Source organism: Manihot esculenta, chromosome 3, assembly GCF_001659605.2.
Source record: "Manihot esculenta cultivar AM560-2 chromosome 3, M.esculenta_v8, whole genome shotgun sequence".
NCBI lineage: Eukaryota > Viridiplantae > Streptophyta > Magnoliopsida > Malpighiales > Euphorbiaceae > Manihot > Manihot esculenta.
Window position 1 is genome coordinate 15,255,108 of NC_035163.2, and position 15,064 is coordinate 15,270,171.

General features: G+C 35.2%; 1 protein-coding gene across 5 annotated transcripts in view; it reads right to left on the reverse strand.

Annotated features, from left to right (window-relative positions):
* The window catches only part of LOC110611882 (calcium-transporting ATPase 9, plasma membrane-type), a 39,028-nt gene continuing 23,964 nt past the window's right edge, over positions 1-15,064 (reverse strand). For 4 of the 5 annotated variants that reach the window (XM_021752421.2, XM_043954598.1, XM_021752420.2 and 1 more), the window contains 15 exons: positions 14,715-14,780; positions 14,512-14,610; positions 13,363-13,473; positions 11,914-12,081; positions 11,597-11,656; positions 11,217-11,381; positions 10,952-11,068; positions 10,152-10,250; positions 9,148-9,285; positions 8,052-8,152; positions 1,432-1,477; positions 1,183-1,317; positions 750-857; positions 551-642; positions 1-345 (listed from right to left, as the gene is read on the reverse strand). In XM_021752421.2, the coding sequence (XP_021608113.1) occupies positions 240-345; positions 551-642; positions 750-857; positions 1,183-1,317; positions 1,432-1,477; positions 8,052-8,152; positions 9,148-9,285; positions 10,152-10,250; positions 10,952-11,068; positions 11,217-11,381; positions 11,597-11,656; positions 11,914-12,081; positions 13,363-13,473; positions 14,512-14,610; positions 14,715-14,780 (1,611 nt within the window). In that variant the 3' untranslated portion in view covers positions 1-239. Of the gene's footprint in view, positions 346-550; positions 643-749; positions 858-1,182; positions 1,318-1,431; positions 1,478-2,082; positions 2,141-8,051; positions 8,153-9,147; positions 9,286-10,151; positions 10,251-10,951; positions 11,069-11,216; positions 11,382-11,596; positions 11,657-11,913; positions 12,082-13,362; positions 13,474-14,511; positions 14,611-14,714; positions 14,781-15,064 lie in introns of those variants that run through there. The other variant, XR_006350143.1, reaches the window with a different exon arrangement.

The window sequence follows — 15,064 nt, forward strand, 5'->3', positions numbered from 1 at the left end:
TAATAAAATATCAAGGCATTCCGTGCTGAAATTTTCATTAAAAAGGTAGGATAAGGATAATAATCATCTTATGATCCAACATAACAATGCTATGTTTACAAATTTACCCACAACTTTGAGCTAAATGGTTAGCAGTTCCGCTTTTGCCATGTCACGTATTTTTAATAAAACCATCACTTCACCTTTAAATATGCGGTGCTCATCAGAAGATTAAGAATGAAACCATACACAAACAGATATTATGCGTGCTGACCAGTTCTCCATCTCCGAAATGGCTTACCCAAGTACACTGTTAATGGAGTTTCCGGAACTGGAGCAAGTTTTCCAATCGCCGCAAGAGGCCAGCTGTAAAACCACAGAATAAGTCAAAAGCCAAAAACTTTATTCAATGGACCCAGTGAGCAACTGTTTAATTCTTGTGAATAATTTAGTTTCAAATGAGTATCAATCTTAAAAATAAGAAACAAAAACAAGATTAGATCAAAGAGTCACATTGAACGACTCAAATCTTGACAAGGAACATCTCGTAAATTTCAGTTATAATACCAACCTGACAAGGGCAATAACCACAGATGCAAGCCATAACTCCCAATTAAGTCTCACAGTTGACATGAATTTCCCAGCAAATTCAATGAGGATTATCTGCGAAACAATTAATATTGCTACTATCAATTCTAATCAAACATGATAATGAATGCTAAAGCGAAAAAAAAAAAAAAATAGGGGAAGAGGGAGGAAGGTGAGAGCACCTGTAATATGAAAGTAAATCCAATTATTCCCATGAACAAGCGGTTTTTGGTGATTCCACTAAAGACATTGATTTCATCTGGCTTTCGAGCATTGAACTCGTTGAATATCTGAAAATCAAACAGCTAGTAAATGAGGTTTGCATCTTGAAACAAGTATAACTGAAAGCATACTATAAGCAGTTTTAGTTCCCATACCATCAGATGTAACAAAAAGAGAGAGAAATTAGCCAAAACCTAAGGAATTCAATCATCTACATAGGCAGTATTGAAACTCTTTTTTCTTTTTGAGAAAAAAAAAAAAATTAAACCTATTTCACCGAAAGTAACCTTCACATATGTTCAGGGTTAGTGAACACAATAAGTACTATCCAAGTACTCTGATGGTTTCGAATCATGACTTTGATAAACGTCTTACCAAGTGCAAAATACTTACTTGACAGAGGACAAATGTATTGAATATCATAGTATTCTTTACATCAGTAGCATGTTCCCTGCTTTCATCATTCAAATTGAGAATACTCTTGCCACGGAAGTTTAAAACAAGGAGAACACCTACTTGATACAGAGCCTGTGATTAAGTGAAAACAATTAAGAGTCATCCCAGACGTTTTATTACTCAATCCACAATCATCTTGAAAAGGCTTCCAACAAATTTACTACACCAAAGGAGAAAAATAAAAACCTGTATGAGTAAGTTCCTCCACATGATATTTGTTATAAGAGGCTCCCTGAAATAAATGAACATTAGATCATCCTTCCAGATCATTATTAATCCATATAATAATCACTTGTTTTGATATGCAAATGGATACAAAAACCAAAGCTGTAAATTCTACAATCATAATATAAATGGTATTATATGCACAAAATGGTAGGAACTAACGTCAACAGGTATTACACATAGCTGCAATTGATCGTTAACAGTCAGTTTACTCACACTCAGTTTTAAGCTACAGTTGGCTACTAAAGTGAATTATCCTGAAATCCAGAAATTGAGAGCAGATGAGAACAAGATTGTATTGATTACTTGAACTTTAATATAGAAAATGTTCACAAATTCATCTCTCATCTCTCTCTGTTTCCCTTATTTTTCTTCACTTTCCCATTTTTCAGCTACAACACATAACAAGCAGAATTCTAAATTCCACTTGCATCATCTTGTATCAGAGCACTTCATTCAAGGACCTGATTCATAACTCTCAAAACCCCATCTCACTCCAATTACAATAACACTTCATCCACAACCTAGTAACCTACTATGTGTATAGCAGACGATATCATATCTGCAGAGCTTAAGAAAATGGAGTCTGAGAAGAAGAAAATGAAGACTTACCTAGGAACTGTTAGGCGGAAAATGTGATGGGCTTTGTTACTAATTTGTTGAAAATACTCTGATACAAATACTACTTTGTTAGAAAAACTCTGATACAACTTTATTGGAGAGAAGAGGGATATTATTCAAGGAAATACTAGGAAGAGGAAGGACATATGAAAACACACATACATTATAAGTAATAAGAACACTCTCCACTAAACTCCACTCTTCACCTAAATACAAATACCATGGAGGTATTTATTGGGACACAACATTGACTCTTCAATGCTCTCTTAACATTCTAGCTGACTCTTCACAGGTGACTTGATATTCTAAGACATTAACTATATTTATGACACCACATTAATAGCTAGACACAATGAACTTAGTCACACACTAGTCTAGATTCATACATCTAGAAATTACAAATTATTCATTATTTAACAGGAATATAGTTTGAAACTTGATAAAAGAGAATAACAAGCAGAACAATCAATTTAAGGGCGTAGCAGAAAGCAAGACCAAGTTACAAATGAATTAAGATCTTCATGCTGAAACTGTGAAGTCACTCTGCAGGTAACAATCTGCCCTTTCTTACGACCAAAACCCTACCTCATCTAACTCCAGTTCTGCAAATTCTGGAGTTGCTTGCAAGTTCAAATACCAGATTCTCTCACATTTCACTATAATTAAATTCCCTCACTTCTATGCAGAAGACTTCAAAGGTGGTATATGCATGCAAGATTCTTTTAGGTTCAATGATATACCTCCAGAAGCCAAAGTTAAGCCTGTATCTGTTTATTTCAATGGCAAGGCTTCACAATGGAATAAATTTTGTGTCATAGTCTATGAAAACCAATACTGGATATTCATTTTGGGAAGAGTATACCAGCTCATTCAGTATTCAGATTTGGAGAGTAAGTACTTGAGGATCCCAATGCGGACCTTTAAAACCTCAAAAAGAAGCAAGTGCACCCCATTAATTTGCAAGAGCTTTCTGAAGATGGTGGGACTTGAATCTACAAAGTGGACTGAAGAACATCCAGGAGAAAGCACCATTAATGCTATGTGCGTATTTTGGAATCCAAGGTTCACATGAGCACCAGATACTGAAGGTCATAGACGCCTTTAAAAGAAAGGAGAATCCACAACTTAATTGATTCTGGAAACACTAATAATTTCATAGATTTAGCACTAGTAAAGAGCTCAGGTTGTAAACTGATCTCTATCACTCCAGTCACAGAGTGGTTATTAGCCAATTGCCGAAAGCTTCAGTGCACAACTTGGATAGGACCTTCTGTTGGTAAATGCATGGTTCTAATTTACTTCAGAGTTATGCCTCTAGGTGCGAAGCTGAGTTGGGATACAATGATTAACTAAACTTGGACATACTCTTTGGAACTTCAAAATGTTAAAGAAAAAATAAAAGCAGAATGGATGATCGCAAATACTCTAGGGAATTAACCGTGCCTCAGAGTGAAGCATATAAGATAAGAAACCATTTAAGGTGATTAACAAAATTCCAGGACAATTATCCAGTCTGTGGGGTTTGATGTCTGCACAGGTCCTCACAAGTAATACTTCTATGCCTACACCAATATCATCAGAAAGTTGCAAGCCAATCAACGTCTTATATTGAAAACCTTTCCCCTCTGACCAGCAACAATTACCTGAAGAATTTGGTGACTTGTTTGAGAGAACGAAATCACAGCCCCCTCCAGATCACTTAACCACAAAATAACCAAACCTATTCATGTGGGACAATGCACACATTCTCACCACAGCAAAAAGGTTAACTGAAAAAGTTATCAGGGAGTTGTTTGAAAATGGAGTAATACGACCTCATATCATTTCATTTTCTTCCCAGTTGTTCTTGCCAAGAAAAAAGACAAAAGTTGGAGGATATGTAATGGCTGTAGAGTTAAACTGAAAGACTAAAAAAAATTAAAAAAAAAAAAATCTATTCCAGTGATACAGGAACTATTGGAGGAAATAAATGGGGAAACAATTTTTTCAAGATTGACATTGAGGTCATATTACCACAAAATAAGAATATACGCCCTCCAACCCCGCTATTAATGAAACAGCATTCAGATCAAATGGTAGGCACCAACTCTTCCATATGAATCTTGCTGGAACTATCCTTGTTCCAATTGATAATGAATGGAACCAAATTATTCAAGGTAAACTATTATTTAGTCCCTAGGTTATAGCGAAATTAATGACCTCTTTTAGTCCCAAATATTTTATTATATCTACTAGTTGGGCTCCGTATTAGTCAATGTGATTTGAATTAGCCAAGGGATAGAATTTATTTTATACCAGCATACCCTCAATTGTCTCCCTTATTTCCTCTCTCTGTCTACTCTCGTGTGTGCGCACTCGTGACTCTCTCCTTCCCTGCTCCTCTATTTCTCTCTCACTCCCCCTCCCATCAATCAACCTAGCCAAAGCCTTTATTTCACAAATTTGCATCAAAGCTAGATGAGAAATCAAGAGATCACACAATTTTCAGAATTTAAAGGGATAAGACTTGTATTATTTCATTGGATTTCAAGCCAACCCCATTTTTTTAAGGATTAATTTATTGAAACAATAGTTGTGCCATTCAAGGCACAGTTTATTTGTCTATTGACGAGTCAGAAAGGGCTATCGTTTCCTCCTGCAGTTTCAGCCATCTCTAAAGGTAATGTTGGAACTTGGCACAAGAAGTCACAAACTGAGAAGGGAGATTTTGGTAGTTGGAATTTTGTGATGTTGTTCTTTCAGTGGGACAGGCCGTCCATATGCGCAAATATAAGTTCATTATTTCAATGAATTATGATGAAATAATCAGCAATGAGTCAATAGAGTAGCTGCCCCAACCAATCTACATGAAGTCTCTGTTTTCAAAAGCTTCCATTATATGATGGTTTCTTTCCAACTACTACAGTCTTTCAAGTTTATTTGGTGAATTCTTTCACCAACTGCACGTTAGTTTTTAATTTATTGGATTCCTATGAGCTTCACTTCATCCTCAGATCTTCATAATTATAGAATCTGATGTGATTTTGGTAAATTATTTGATTAATTTCGAGGTTTTGAGAGCTTTGAATTGGATTTCATCACTTGCAATCCTGATTCCAAATGTACAGATATTCTGGGTTTTTTTAATGTTGTGTTTATCTCTCTTCTAAATTTGTTTTATCTTAATAATTGCAATCCAATTGGACTTGAGACTATGTTTGTTTTCTGAGAATGTGGAAGAAGAGGAAAAGAAAATTCAGAGCCTTCTTTATTGCTGAGATCTAAGAATGTAAACCGTAATTTTAACCCATAATATTTTATTGGGTAAGTCTCTATCTTCCCTCTTCTGATTCAGGCAACTCCTATTTCAGCTGGGAGAATATGAGAGGAAATATTGAATAGGGACAAAGACAAGGAAGGTAAAGGGGTAAGGGTATTGTAGAACTTTTACATCACTAACGGATAAAATAGACAGGGGAACCAACTAGTAGACATAACCAAATGTTAGGGACTAGAAAGGTAATTTTGTAAATAGGAGGACCAAGTCATTAATTTTATTATTACATAGGAACTAAATAGTAATTTGCCCATTATTCAATCAGGATAGTTGTTGAACCATATAACATAGTTCCAGCAACAACCAAAGCTGCAATTGTAAAAAAATTAGCAATGACACTGCAAGAAAGGACTTCCATACAGTAACCTTTTTTATAAACATTAAGAACGAAATAAACCAACATGACATGCCTAATGTCCTTGCTACAAAGGATCAAAATCTTCCACAACCATGAAGCATTTACGATTGTTCCTTTTGTTAACTTTGGGATTCAACACACCTCTCACGCCCAAGAATACACTGATACACTAAAACACGAAATATTTATGGTAGGCCCAACATCAGTGAAAACTCTGATACCATGTTAAGTTTAGGATAAACTTAACTCACCCAAAAAGTTAGTTCAAAGGAGAGAAGTATTTAAAACAACTCTTATAAGGGACACATTATCCTTATATCAAACCAATATAGATTCAACACATTTCCGGTTAGTCCACAAGGATAGGACACCCATATTCCAAAACCATACAATCTATGAAATGCACCAAAACCAAAGGACGCCACTAAAGATAAAAAAAAAAAAAAAAAAAAAATTCCAAAGATCTAAGGCAAATCCAAAGAAGGTTTTCTTGCCCATGCATATAAAATATTTTTAAAACCAATACAACCAATGCCAAATAGCTGCCAAGAAGAACAAGCTAGAAAACACAATATGTGCCCAGCCATGCCTTTATAACTCCAAATACCAGGATTCTTTATGGTTCATCCAATGACATTCCAAACACCCAACCCAATGAATTGATTATTCCCAAATGAGTCATGAAGGATATAATGAGGAGCATTCTGGTTTACCGTTTTTATCACAAAATTTCAATCTTTATGTATTACTATTTACCAAACTCCATAATCAATGAAAGAGATCCAGCAATTTCTTTTGTGCAATACACTATATATTCCAAATGAGTGGAGCTTCAGCACACAACAGCTTACCACCCCTTTGATGGCCAAACTGAGGTAGTCAATAGTAGTTTGTAAATCTATTATCCATATAAGTCATGTAGGTAACCTCATCAATAGTTAAAATGGCTCTAATCAGCCAAATGGTTGTACAATACAAACTATCATACTGCTCATACCTCTCCACCTTGAAATTTTATATGGCTACTTACCTCCATTACACATTCCTTATTCTTATGGGGATTCTCCTGTTGCAGCTGTGGATCAATTTCTTCTTGAGGTTGCTTGAAGCCTTGAACATCATTTTCACAGGACTCAACATCAAATGAAGCAACTAGCAGACAAGAAGAGAACTGAAAGGCCATATAACATAGGTAATAAGTATTTGTCTACTTGCAACCCTATAGATTGAACACCTTTCCACCATATCTTCTTAGAACCTTCTCCATGAAACCTTCAAAATCATTGATAAAATGAGTGAAGTAGCTTACAAGATGATTTACCCAGTCATTCTCCATTTATCCTATCTTCTATTCCCCTCTGTTGAAGAAAAGACTCCCTAATTCAACAAACACCATCAATTAATTACATTATCAAATTCTCATGCTAACTCGTAAATTCTCCAGTTCTAATTAAAATCCTGGAATCACAGAATGGTCAAGAAAAGGAAAGAAAGCTGCAACACAAGTTCTCATCAATATTGGATGCAGCACCAGAAGATGCCCCTTGGCAGTTTCTCTTTGACATTGAACAACACTACTTGAATGTCTCCAGTTCTAATTACAACTGAAGATGCCACTTGGCAGTTTCTGTTTGACATTGTAATCACCATCAATCCTAGTAGCACAGCTTTGCTGCGTCCAATATTTTAAAATTAAATTTACACTCACTCCTATATTAAATAAATTCTCTCACTATCTCTATTTAATTTATTAAATTTAGATATCCCTAAAACTCAATGGCACAATGACAGTTGACAATTGGCAAATTTCTAATTGCTAAGATGAACCGAGGGTTCCAAACCTTCTGATATGGTAGGTTCAGTACCAGTTTCCTTAGGTTATTGGGGTATGGAAAGGTAGAGGAGGCACTTGTGGAAAGGCCAGTTGAGTTTGATAGATCTGATTCAAAGCAGAAGTCCCTCTAACAGTAGCAGAATAAGTAGTTGCTCTACTAGGAGCAATTGAACTATTGGCATTGAAGGCAGGACTTTTACACAATTGAGAATGACAAGAAGATGAACAACGTTCACTTTTTTGTTTCAGGCAAAATATGCAAACAAAAACCTATTCCAACCCATTGATCCACCTAAGACAATCTAGGGCCAAGATCAAAACCATTAAGTCAGCATAGAGCCAAATTTCTAGAAATATAAAGCTGCATAAGCCAAATTTCAAAAGTATTGAATTTTTTTATTTACATGTATCATAAAATATTTGGGCAATTGACTAAGCTCATTAGAACAAACCTTCGACCAACTGGGGATCTATGCATAAGGTGGTCTGTTGGTGGTTCTGTAGCCAATGCAAGTGCTCCAAGTGTATCCATGATAAGATTAACCCATAGAAGCTGTACTCAGCATTCAGAAAATTCAAAGTTAGCTAATCATGAACAGAAAATTGGATTCAACATATGGAGTTTTTTTTTTATATTTTAATTCATGTCCAGCATTGATCTTTGGTAATGTACCAATGTCATTTCAACCCAACCCCCAAAACCCCTCACCCACCCCCACCCACCAAAACAAAGGCCCTTGATTCTTTTCTCTTATATGTCAACACATGAAAACAGTTACTTCAAAAAATGTCCAAATGATAAACATGAAAACAGTTTCCCTCCCTTTTATTTCAATAGACTAGAACCAGCACACTCTTTCAACAAAAAGGAGCCATGTTGATAATATAATTTCAATAGGCATTTCCCTCCCTTTTATTTCAATAAACTAGAACCAGCACACTCTTTCACCAAAAAGGATACAACAGCTTCATCATGTTGATACAATAATTTCAATAGGCATCTTGTCAATTACTTTTCATCCCTTTTCTAACACTTCAATAACACTGGAATTGACCAACTATTTTCCCAATAAGGATGCAACAGTCAGAGTCTGTCTTCCATGTCGATGCAATGAAAAGAATATTGGCAACCTTTTAATTCAGATAACAATCTTGTTAATTCTCATAAGATTTCAAAAAGAATTAAAAAGAAAAAAAAAACTGAGATCAGAGAAACCTACAATTATGGTAATTTTGGATATTGTACTCGCTCTTCCCTCATAAATCATTATGGTCAATATTTAAAATTTCAAATGTTCCATATGCTATGGTTTTAGTTAATGATGACAGTACCTTTTGAGCAGCAAAGTGATTATGCAAGTAAATCCTACCAGAGCTTAAGAAGAAAGGGATTTCCAAGTCAGAGACTCAGATGACCAATAAGCTCAATGAGGGCATGAAGAGAAAGGGTATGCATCTGCCTAATAAAGGGGAGAGAGACTATGACATAGATGAACAAGTGTCGGCAAAATATGCACAATACTCCTGGCAAGAGGAAGAAAGAGAGACCTGCACAGCATTCAAAGGAACATCACCAGAAGACACAGCTGCAACAACATTGATCACAAGAGCAGCAACATTAACAGTAAGCTGGAATTGGATAAACTTCTGAATATTGGCATACACAGAACGGCCCCATCGTACAACCTAACACAAGAGAAAAGGTAAGATTCAAATAAACAGTGCCTAAATGAAATGTTTTACTTCCACTATAATTCAATGGTAAATGAGGAAAAAGAAAATTAGCATGTGGGCTATTTGAATTCCATGAATTCACAAGATGCTACTCAGTTTAAAAGTTTATGATAAGCATACAAGAATCTGCAACCCCTTAAATATTTTCCTAGCAACTTTAGGAAAGCTTTACATGAAAAAATCAGGCTATGAACATAAATCATAAAGCTTCAGGACATCAAAGGTGATGAATGATCAGGAAGCCAAAGCCTATCGACAATGCCAAAGATGCGACTTAAGCTAAATGAGATTACGAACATATTTTGTATTAGGGGAATATAATGGGAGGGGAAAAACGAGTAAAATAAGAAGATTAAGTTCACAACAAAATAGAAGAAGAGATGAAAAGGGAACATGTTCCGGTGCAGACATGCATTTTCATATAAGCATAACATTCAAATTATCAAAAATGAAGTACAAATGACATCTATCCACTAAAAAACATGTGTAGAACAATAAATAGTATTGAATGATCAGGTAGCCAATTGAAAATGCATTTGTTTTTGAACGTAGGCAATGCTGGCCCCAGTTCATTATGGTATATTCCTATCTAGTTTCACTATGATATGTTCTTTTTTAGCATATATTCCACATATAAGTGAAACAGAAGTGTCTAACGCATAGTGTATTATACTCTGAAGATTTAGAATTTATTCCAAAAGAAAAGTTGATGTACTTTCTTCAACAGAAAATGGAGGCAAAATCGCATAAGGACACCCAATCCTAAAAGAAGGTATTATACGAAATTTTCTACTGTACACAGTTAAAGTGATACAAACCTTTACAACCGAAGCAAAATTATCATCCAAGATAATGATATCTGAACTTTCTTTTGCAACTTCAGTCCCTTGAATGCCCATAGACAGGCCTATATCTGCCTAAAGAACAACAATGTAAAAATGCAATCAACTATGCGTAGAAGCATTAAATGAAAGGTGGGAAGGTTATGTCAAACATATTACAATAAATATGTGTGTGTGTGTGTGAGAGAGAGAGAGAGAGAGAAAGGAAAAAATAAATAAATAAAACATCGAATAGATTTGACCACCTTGGCTATATGATCAAGAAAATATATGCCATCCAGGCATAACATATCAAGCTTATTATAATGGAAAACCTAAGTCCCTTTCTCGTTGTTAATGGCTATGATAATGGGAGACTTGTACTTATAAAAGAAACATGCATATACGCGTCTGCACTTTTATGACAAGTCAATTGAAGTATGCTTCATGATCACCGACAATTCAATTGTTTAGATAATAATAAACTCAAAACTCCATATGATCTTTAATCACCTATGATACGTTGCATTTCAGCGAAAACCTGTGTACTTGCCTACAAAAGGCACCAAGGTAATCGCATCCATGTGAAATGAATAGCATTAACTTGTTGCGTAGAATATAAGCAAATATGCACACGAATTCATTCTAGATTAACGGAGACCTATTTATCTGAAACTTCAAGTTCACAGATCAGAATTAAAAAAAGTTCAGAAAAAGAACCCGTACTTTGTTCCATAGAATTCATCATGCATGTAACATAATTTAATATAAAAAATAAAAAAGAAGTGATGACAAACCTCATGAAGTGCAGGAGCATCATTTGTCCCATCACCAGTCACAGCTACAACCTCCCCTCCCTTGCGCAGGGCTTGAACTAGCAAAAGCTTGTCACTAGGAGATGACCTTCCCATCACCTGTATATCATTACTTCTAAATTACTTTTTCATGCTTAAATCAACCAAAACCCACAACTTACATTTCCAGATGATAATTATTAGCTGATTTATTATATTTAACATCAATTACTGTAAATGATTATAGAAATTTCAAGCTGTCACATACTGTTATTTTCTGTGCAACTGATTCTCTTTCCTTCTCAGAATATTCACGGAACACCCTCCCTTCAATGATATTAGGCTCAGTAGCATCTGCATGAGAACCAAGAATCCCACATTCCAAAGCTATTGCTTTTGCTGTATGAAGATTGTCTCCAGTGACCATTCTTACCTATAATTATCAACCACATGAATCCAATAAATCAGTTCCCACTTCCCAGATTGTTAGTAGCCATGCATCATGTGGAAAAGAACCAACATACACCTACTTTCTTTCTCACAGATTTGTCATTAGACAAATATCAGCCCCAGATGCCTAAGATGTAATAAGCATTCCCAACTGGTAAAAATTCTAAAGCTGATTTCATAAAAGACATAACAAACTACCTTAACACCAGCTTGTGTGCATACTCTCACTGCATCTTCTACGCCAGAGCGACAGGGATCCTACATATGAGATCTTATTAGTAGCAGCAATCCCACATGGAGAAATGAAATTTACAGTGAAAAGATTATTCAAGGTATCTTTAATTATTTAAAATAGACATTTGATACTTGAATAAAAAGTGGGATATTACTCGGCACACAGCAAATGAGAAACAAAGATTAGATGGCATCACTACTGGGCACATGAAAATAATGACATGTCTCCAGCTAAGAACATCATCCATCACATCAGAAGAAAAAAGTTTCAGAGTGTAAACCTTAATGCCAACGATAGCAAGCAAAACAAGTTCATCTTCAGGTAAAACCCATTTGTCTAAGTTTTCTTCATTAGCAGGAACTTTATCCAATTCATATGACCGGTATGCAATGGCAACACATCGTAAGCTGCTTGCAGCCATGTCATTAATAGCAGCCTTGAAAAAATCCTGCATAAACAATTCCAAGAAGAAGTTTGGTAAGACCACAAAGAGATCCTAAGCTGCTTTCTGAGCCTCCATATGGAAATATAGTTCCAATAATGACTTATTTTGTCACTTAAAGCATTGCAAGTGCTAGTCAGTACCATCACCTTTACTTTAAAGAGTAGGTTAAGAGTTCAAATCTCCCATCAAATGGATTCAGAATTTCAAAAGATTTTATGGTCGTTGAAGATTTTATTTGTGAGATTTTTTGGCTGTTGCAGGTTTAATATTTAAATCTAATATTAAATCTGACCGTTATGATTTTATTATATTATCTCAAGATTTTTATAACCGCTTACAACGGCCATTTTTTCCACTATAAATAGCCTCCATCTTTACAAAGAAAGACAATCCCATTTTTCTACTTTATTCTTTCCCTTCTCTATGTTTTCTGCTAGGTTATAAATTAGAGGTAGATCTTTGTTGTCCTGATACTGGAAATTAAATTCCAAAAGTACCTGTTTAATTCTGGGGGATTACAAAATAAATCCTTGAGAACAATGTCCAATATGATTCAGGTTTTATTATTTTATACTATTTTAAGGAGGTCATTTCATGCAATTCACTATCATTGAAGCATCTAACTTCAAACTTAATGGCAAAGTAAAATGCAAACTGTAAGTGTGTTTCTTGCATGTTGCCAAAGATTTGAGAGAATCCAGGAAGGATCATAACAGTTATTCTGGATTTATAACATCCATTCAGTGTACAGAAAGATAAACCAATCATATGGAACCATACAGGATTTCTAAGTTGGAAATATAAGGATGAATTCCGTGGGAATCAGAAATTAATTGTCTGTGCATTGTCTTTCAACTCAAACACACAAAATCTGTAAATATATCCATGCATATAACAAGAACTCGCATGGGAAACAATTGTAATTTGGACAATTCATGTAAAAGACAAAAGCAGCATCCTAGTTTTTGACATTTGACTCATATACAAGCTATTTCATAAACTTCATTACTTCACAATTATTATAGACTTAGAAGTTAGGAAACAATATTTTGCATGTGACAGAACCATAAGATCAGAATGCCTATCATTTGTAGAAGTTATTATGCTTAAGGTCATGATATGTGACATGTATTATTAGCAGACCACTTCAACCATAACTAGAAGAACTTAGATATTTATTGAAAATGTCAACTGAAAATTCAAAGGGGTTTCTCATAATCTTGCTTTCTCTGAGAACCTCCTTAAAATTGCATAATGATTCAGCAAAAGAACTTCATTCATAACCTTATCTTCATCAATCGGTTGCAGGACACCGTTTGAGTCGATATATCTTGTACATGAGGCGAGAAGTATCTCAGCTGCTCCCTTCCAATGTATATGGACCTTAGAGTCAGTCTGCCACAGTTAATTAATAAAATGCCTCAGTATAAGGAAATCTCTGAATTATGACAAAATTTAAAAGCATAGGAGAGGGGGAAAAATGTTCAAAACATATTTTCTCCGACATTTGCTTCACATAAATTGTGCTTGAAAACCGGTAAGCAGACAATCTGGGGGCCAAAAGAACATTTTCAGGGCACCCAGTTGCATAGCCATACAGAGAAATTGAGTTGTTGTAAAGTTCAGCATATTACTAAAGTCAGAGATGCTGAACCAACAAGTATACAAAAATTCTACAGCATACTTCCAGAAAAAAAAAATGAAAAATAGGCCAGATATCATTAATATTAACCAATTCTTGATCAGTTATGACCACAAAGTTCAATGAAATTCAAGAATGGAATACAATTAGAGTAACGAGGTTCAGCAGTCTCTTCTTTCATTGTTTGGCATTTCAATGCAAAGGGTTCCCATTATGGCATCTGGGGAGGGTCAGATATTTGCAGCATTCAACTGCTCTGCAGATAACAACAAAATCCCACATCCTTATTCCCTCCTCCAACTTTGATTTACCCTTTTTTCTCCACTATTGATTATGCAATATGCATTAATAAGCATAATCAACTTACCTTTAAAACGTGTGCACAAACAAATAGCAGAATTACAGCCCTTAATGCAACAAACAAAAAAATGATGCCTCTTTAATCAACATTGCTTGTGTTAATAAAAGACTTGGCCAGCTTCCATACAGGAAAAATAATTAAACTTCGTTCTTCAAGAGACAAAGAAAATTTTCCAGCAAGCTATTATATTTAAATAAACCAGACTGCATCTGTTATGCATATTTTCTATAATGTGATCCCCAGAAAAATAATTGGGAAAAAGTTACAGTTCCTTAACCATTTCTCTCACCATGCATAAAATAACTTATTCAAAAACAGAATTTCACAATAGCAATCAAAATTATAGCATGATGAATCTCGAGCAAAGTTCTAATTTCATGATGACCAATTGACCATCGCCAAATTCAAATGTAGAATAGACAGAGGTTACCCTTTGTACTGCAACACCACCTCGCTTTTTCTCTGAGTTGAAAGGGAAAACCTGGAGAACTTTTGACTGTGATCTAATGACATCAAACTCCATCCCCAACTGAAAAAAGAGAAAGGAAAAAAGAAATATTTACTGCTGGTAATTCATTTCATAAACAAATACATACTTAAAGGGAGAAACCAGAATATGATAGAAGTATGTGCCTTGACAGCCCAGGAAAGGATAGCCTTCTCAGTAGGGGATCCAGAAACCTCAACATCACCGCCATCCTGCAGGCAAATACAGCCAACAAAAGAATTTAGAACTTGGGAGAAAAAATAATGTCATAAGAACCAGATAAATTAACAGTGTTGAATCCCACATCGGATGTGGAAAGGGGGTAACGTGCCCCTTATATGGGCCATAGGCACTCCTCCCCCTTGAGCTAACTTTTGGGGTGAGTTAGGCATGACCCAAATTTAACATGGTATCAAAGCCTCCCATCCAATGTTAGACCTCCTATAAATATATCATGCACTAGTAAAATTTTGGGCGTGAGGGGTATATTGAATCC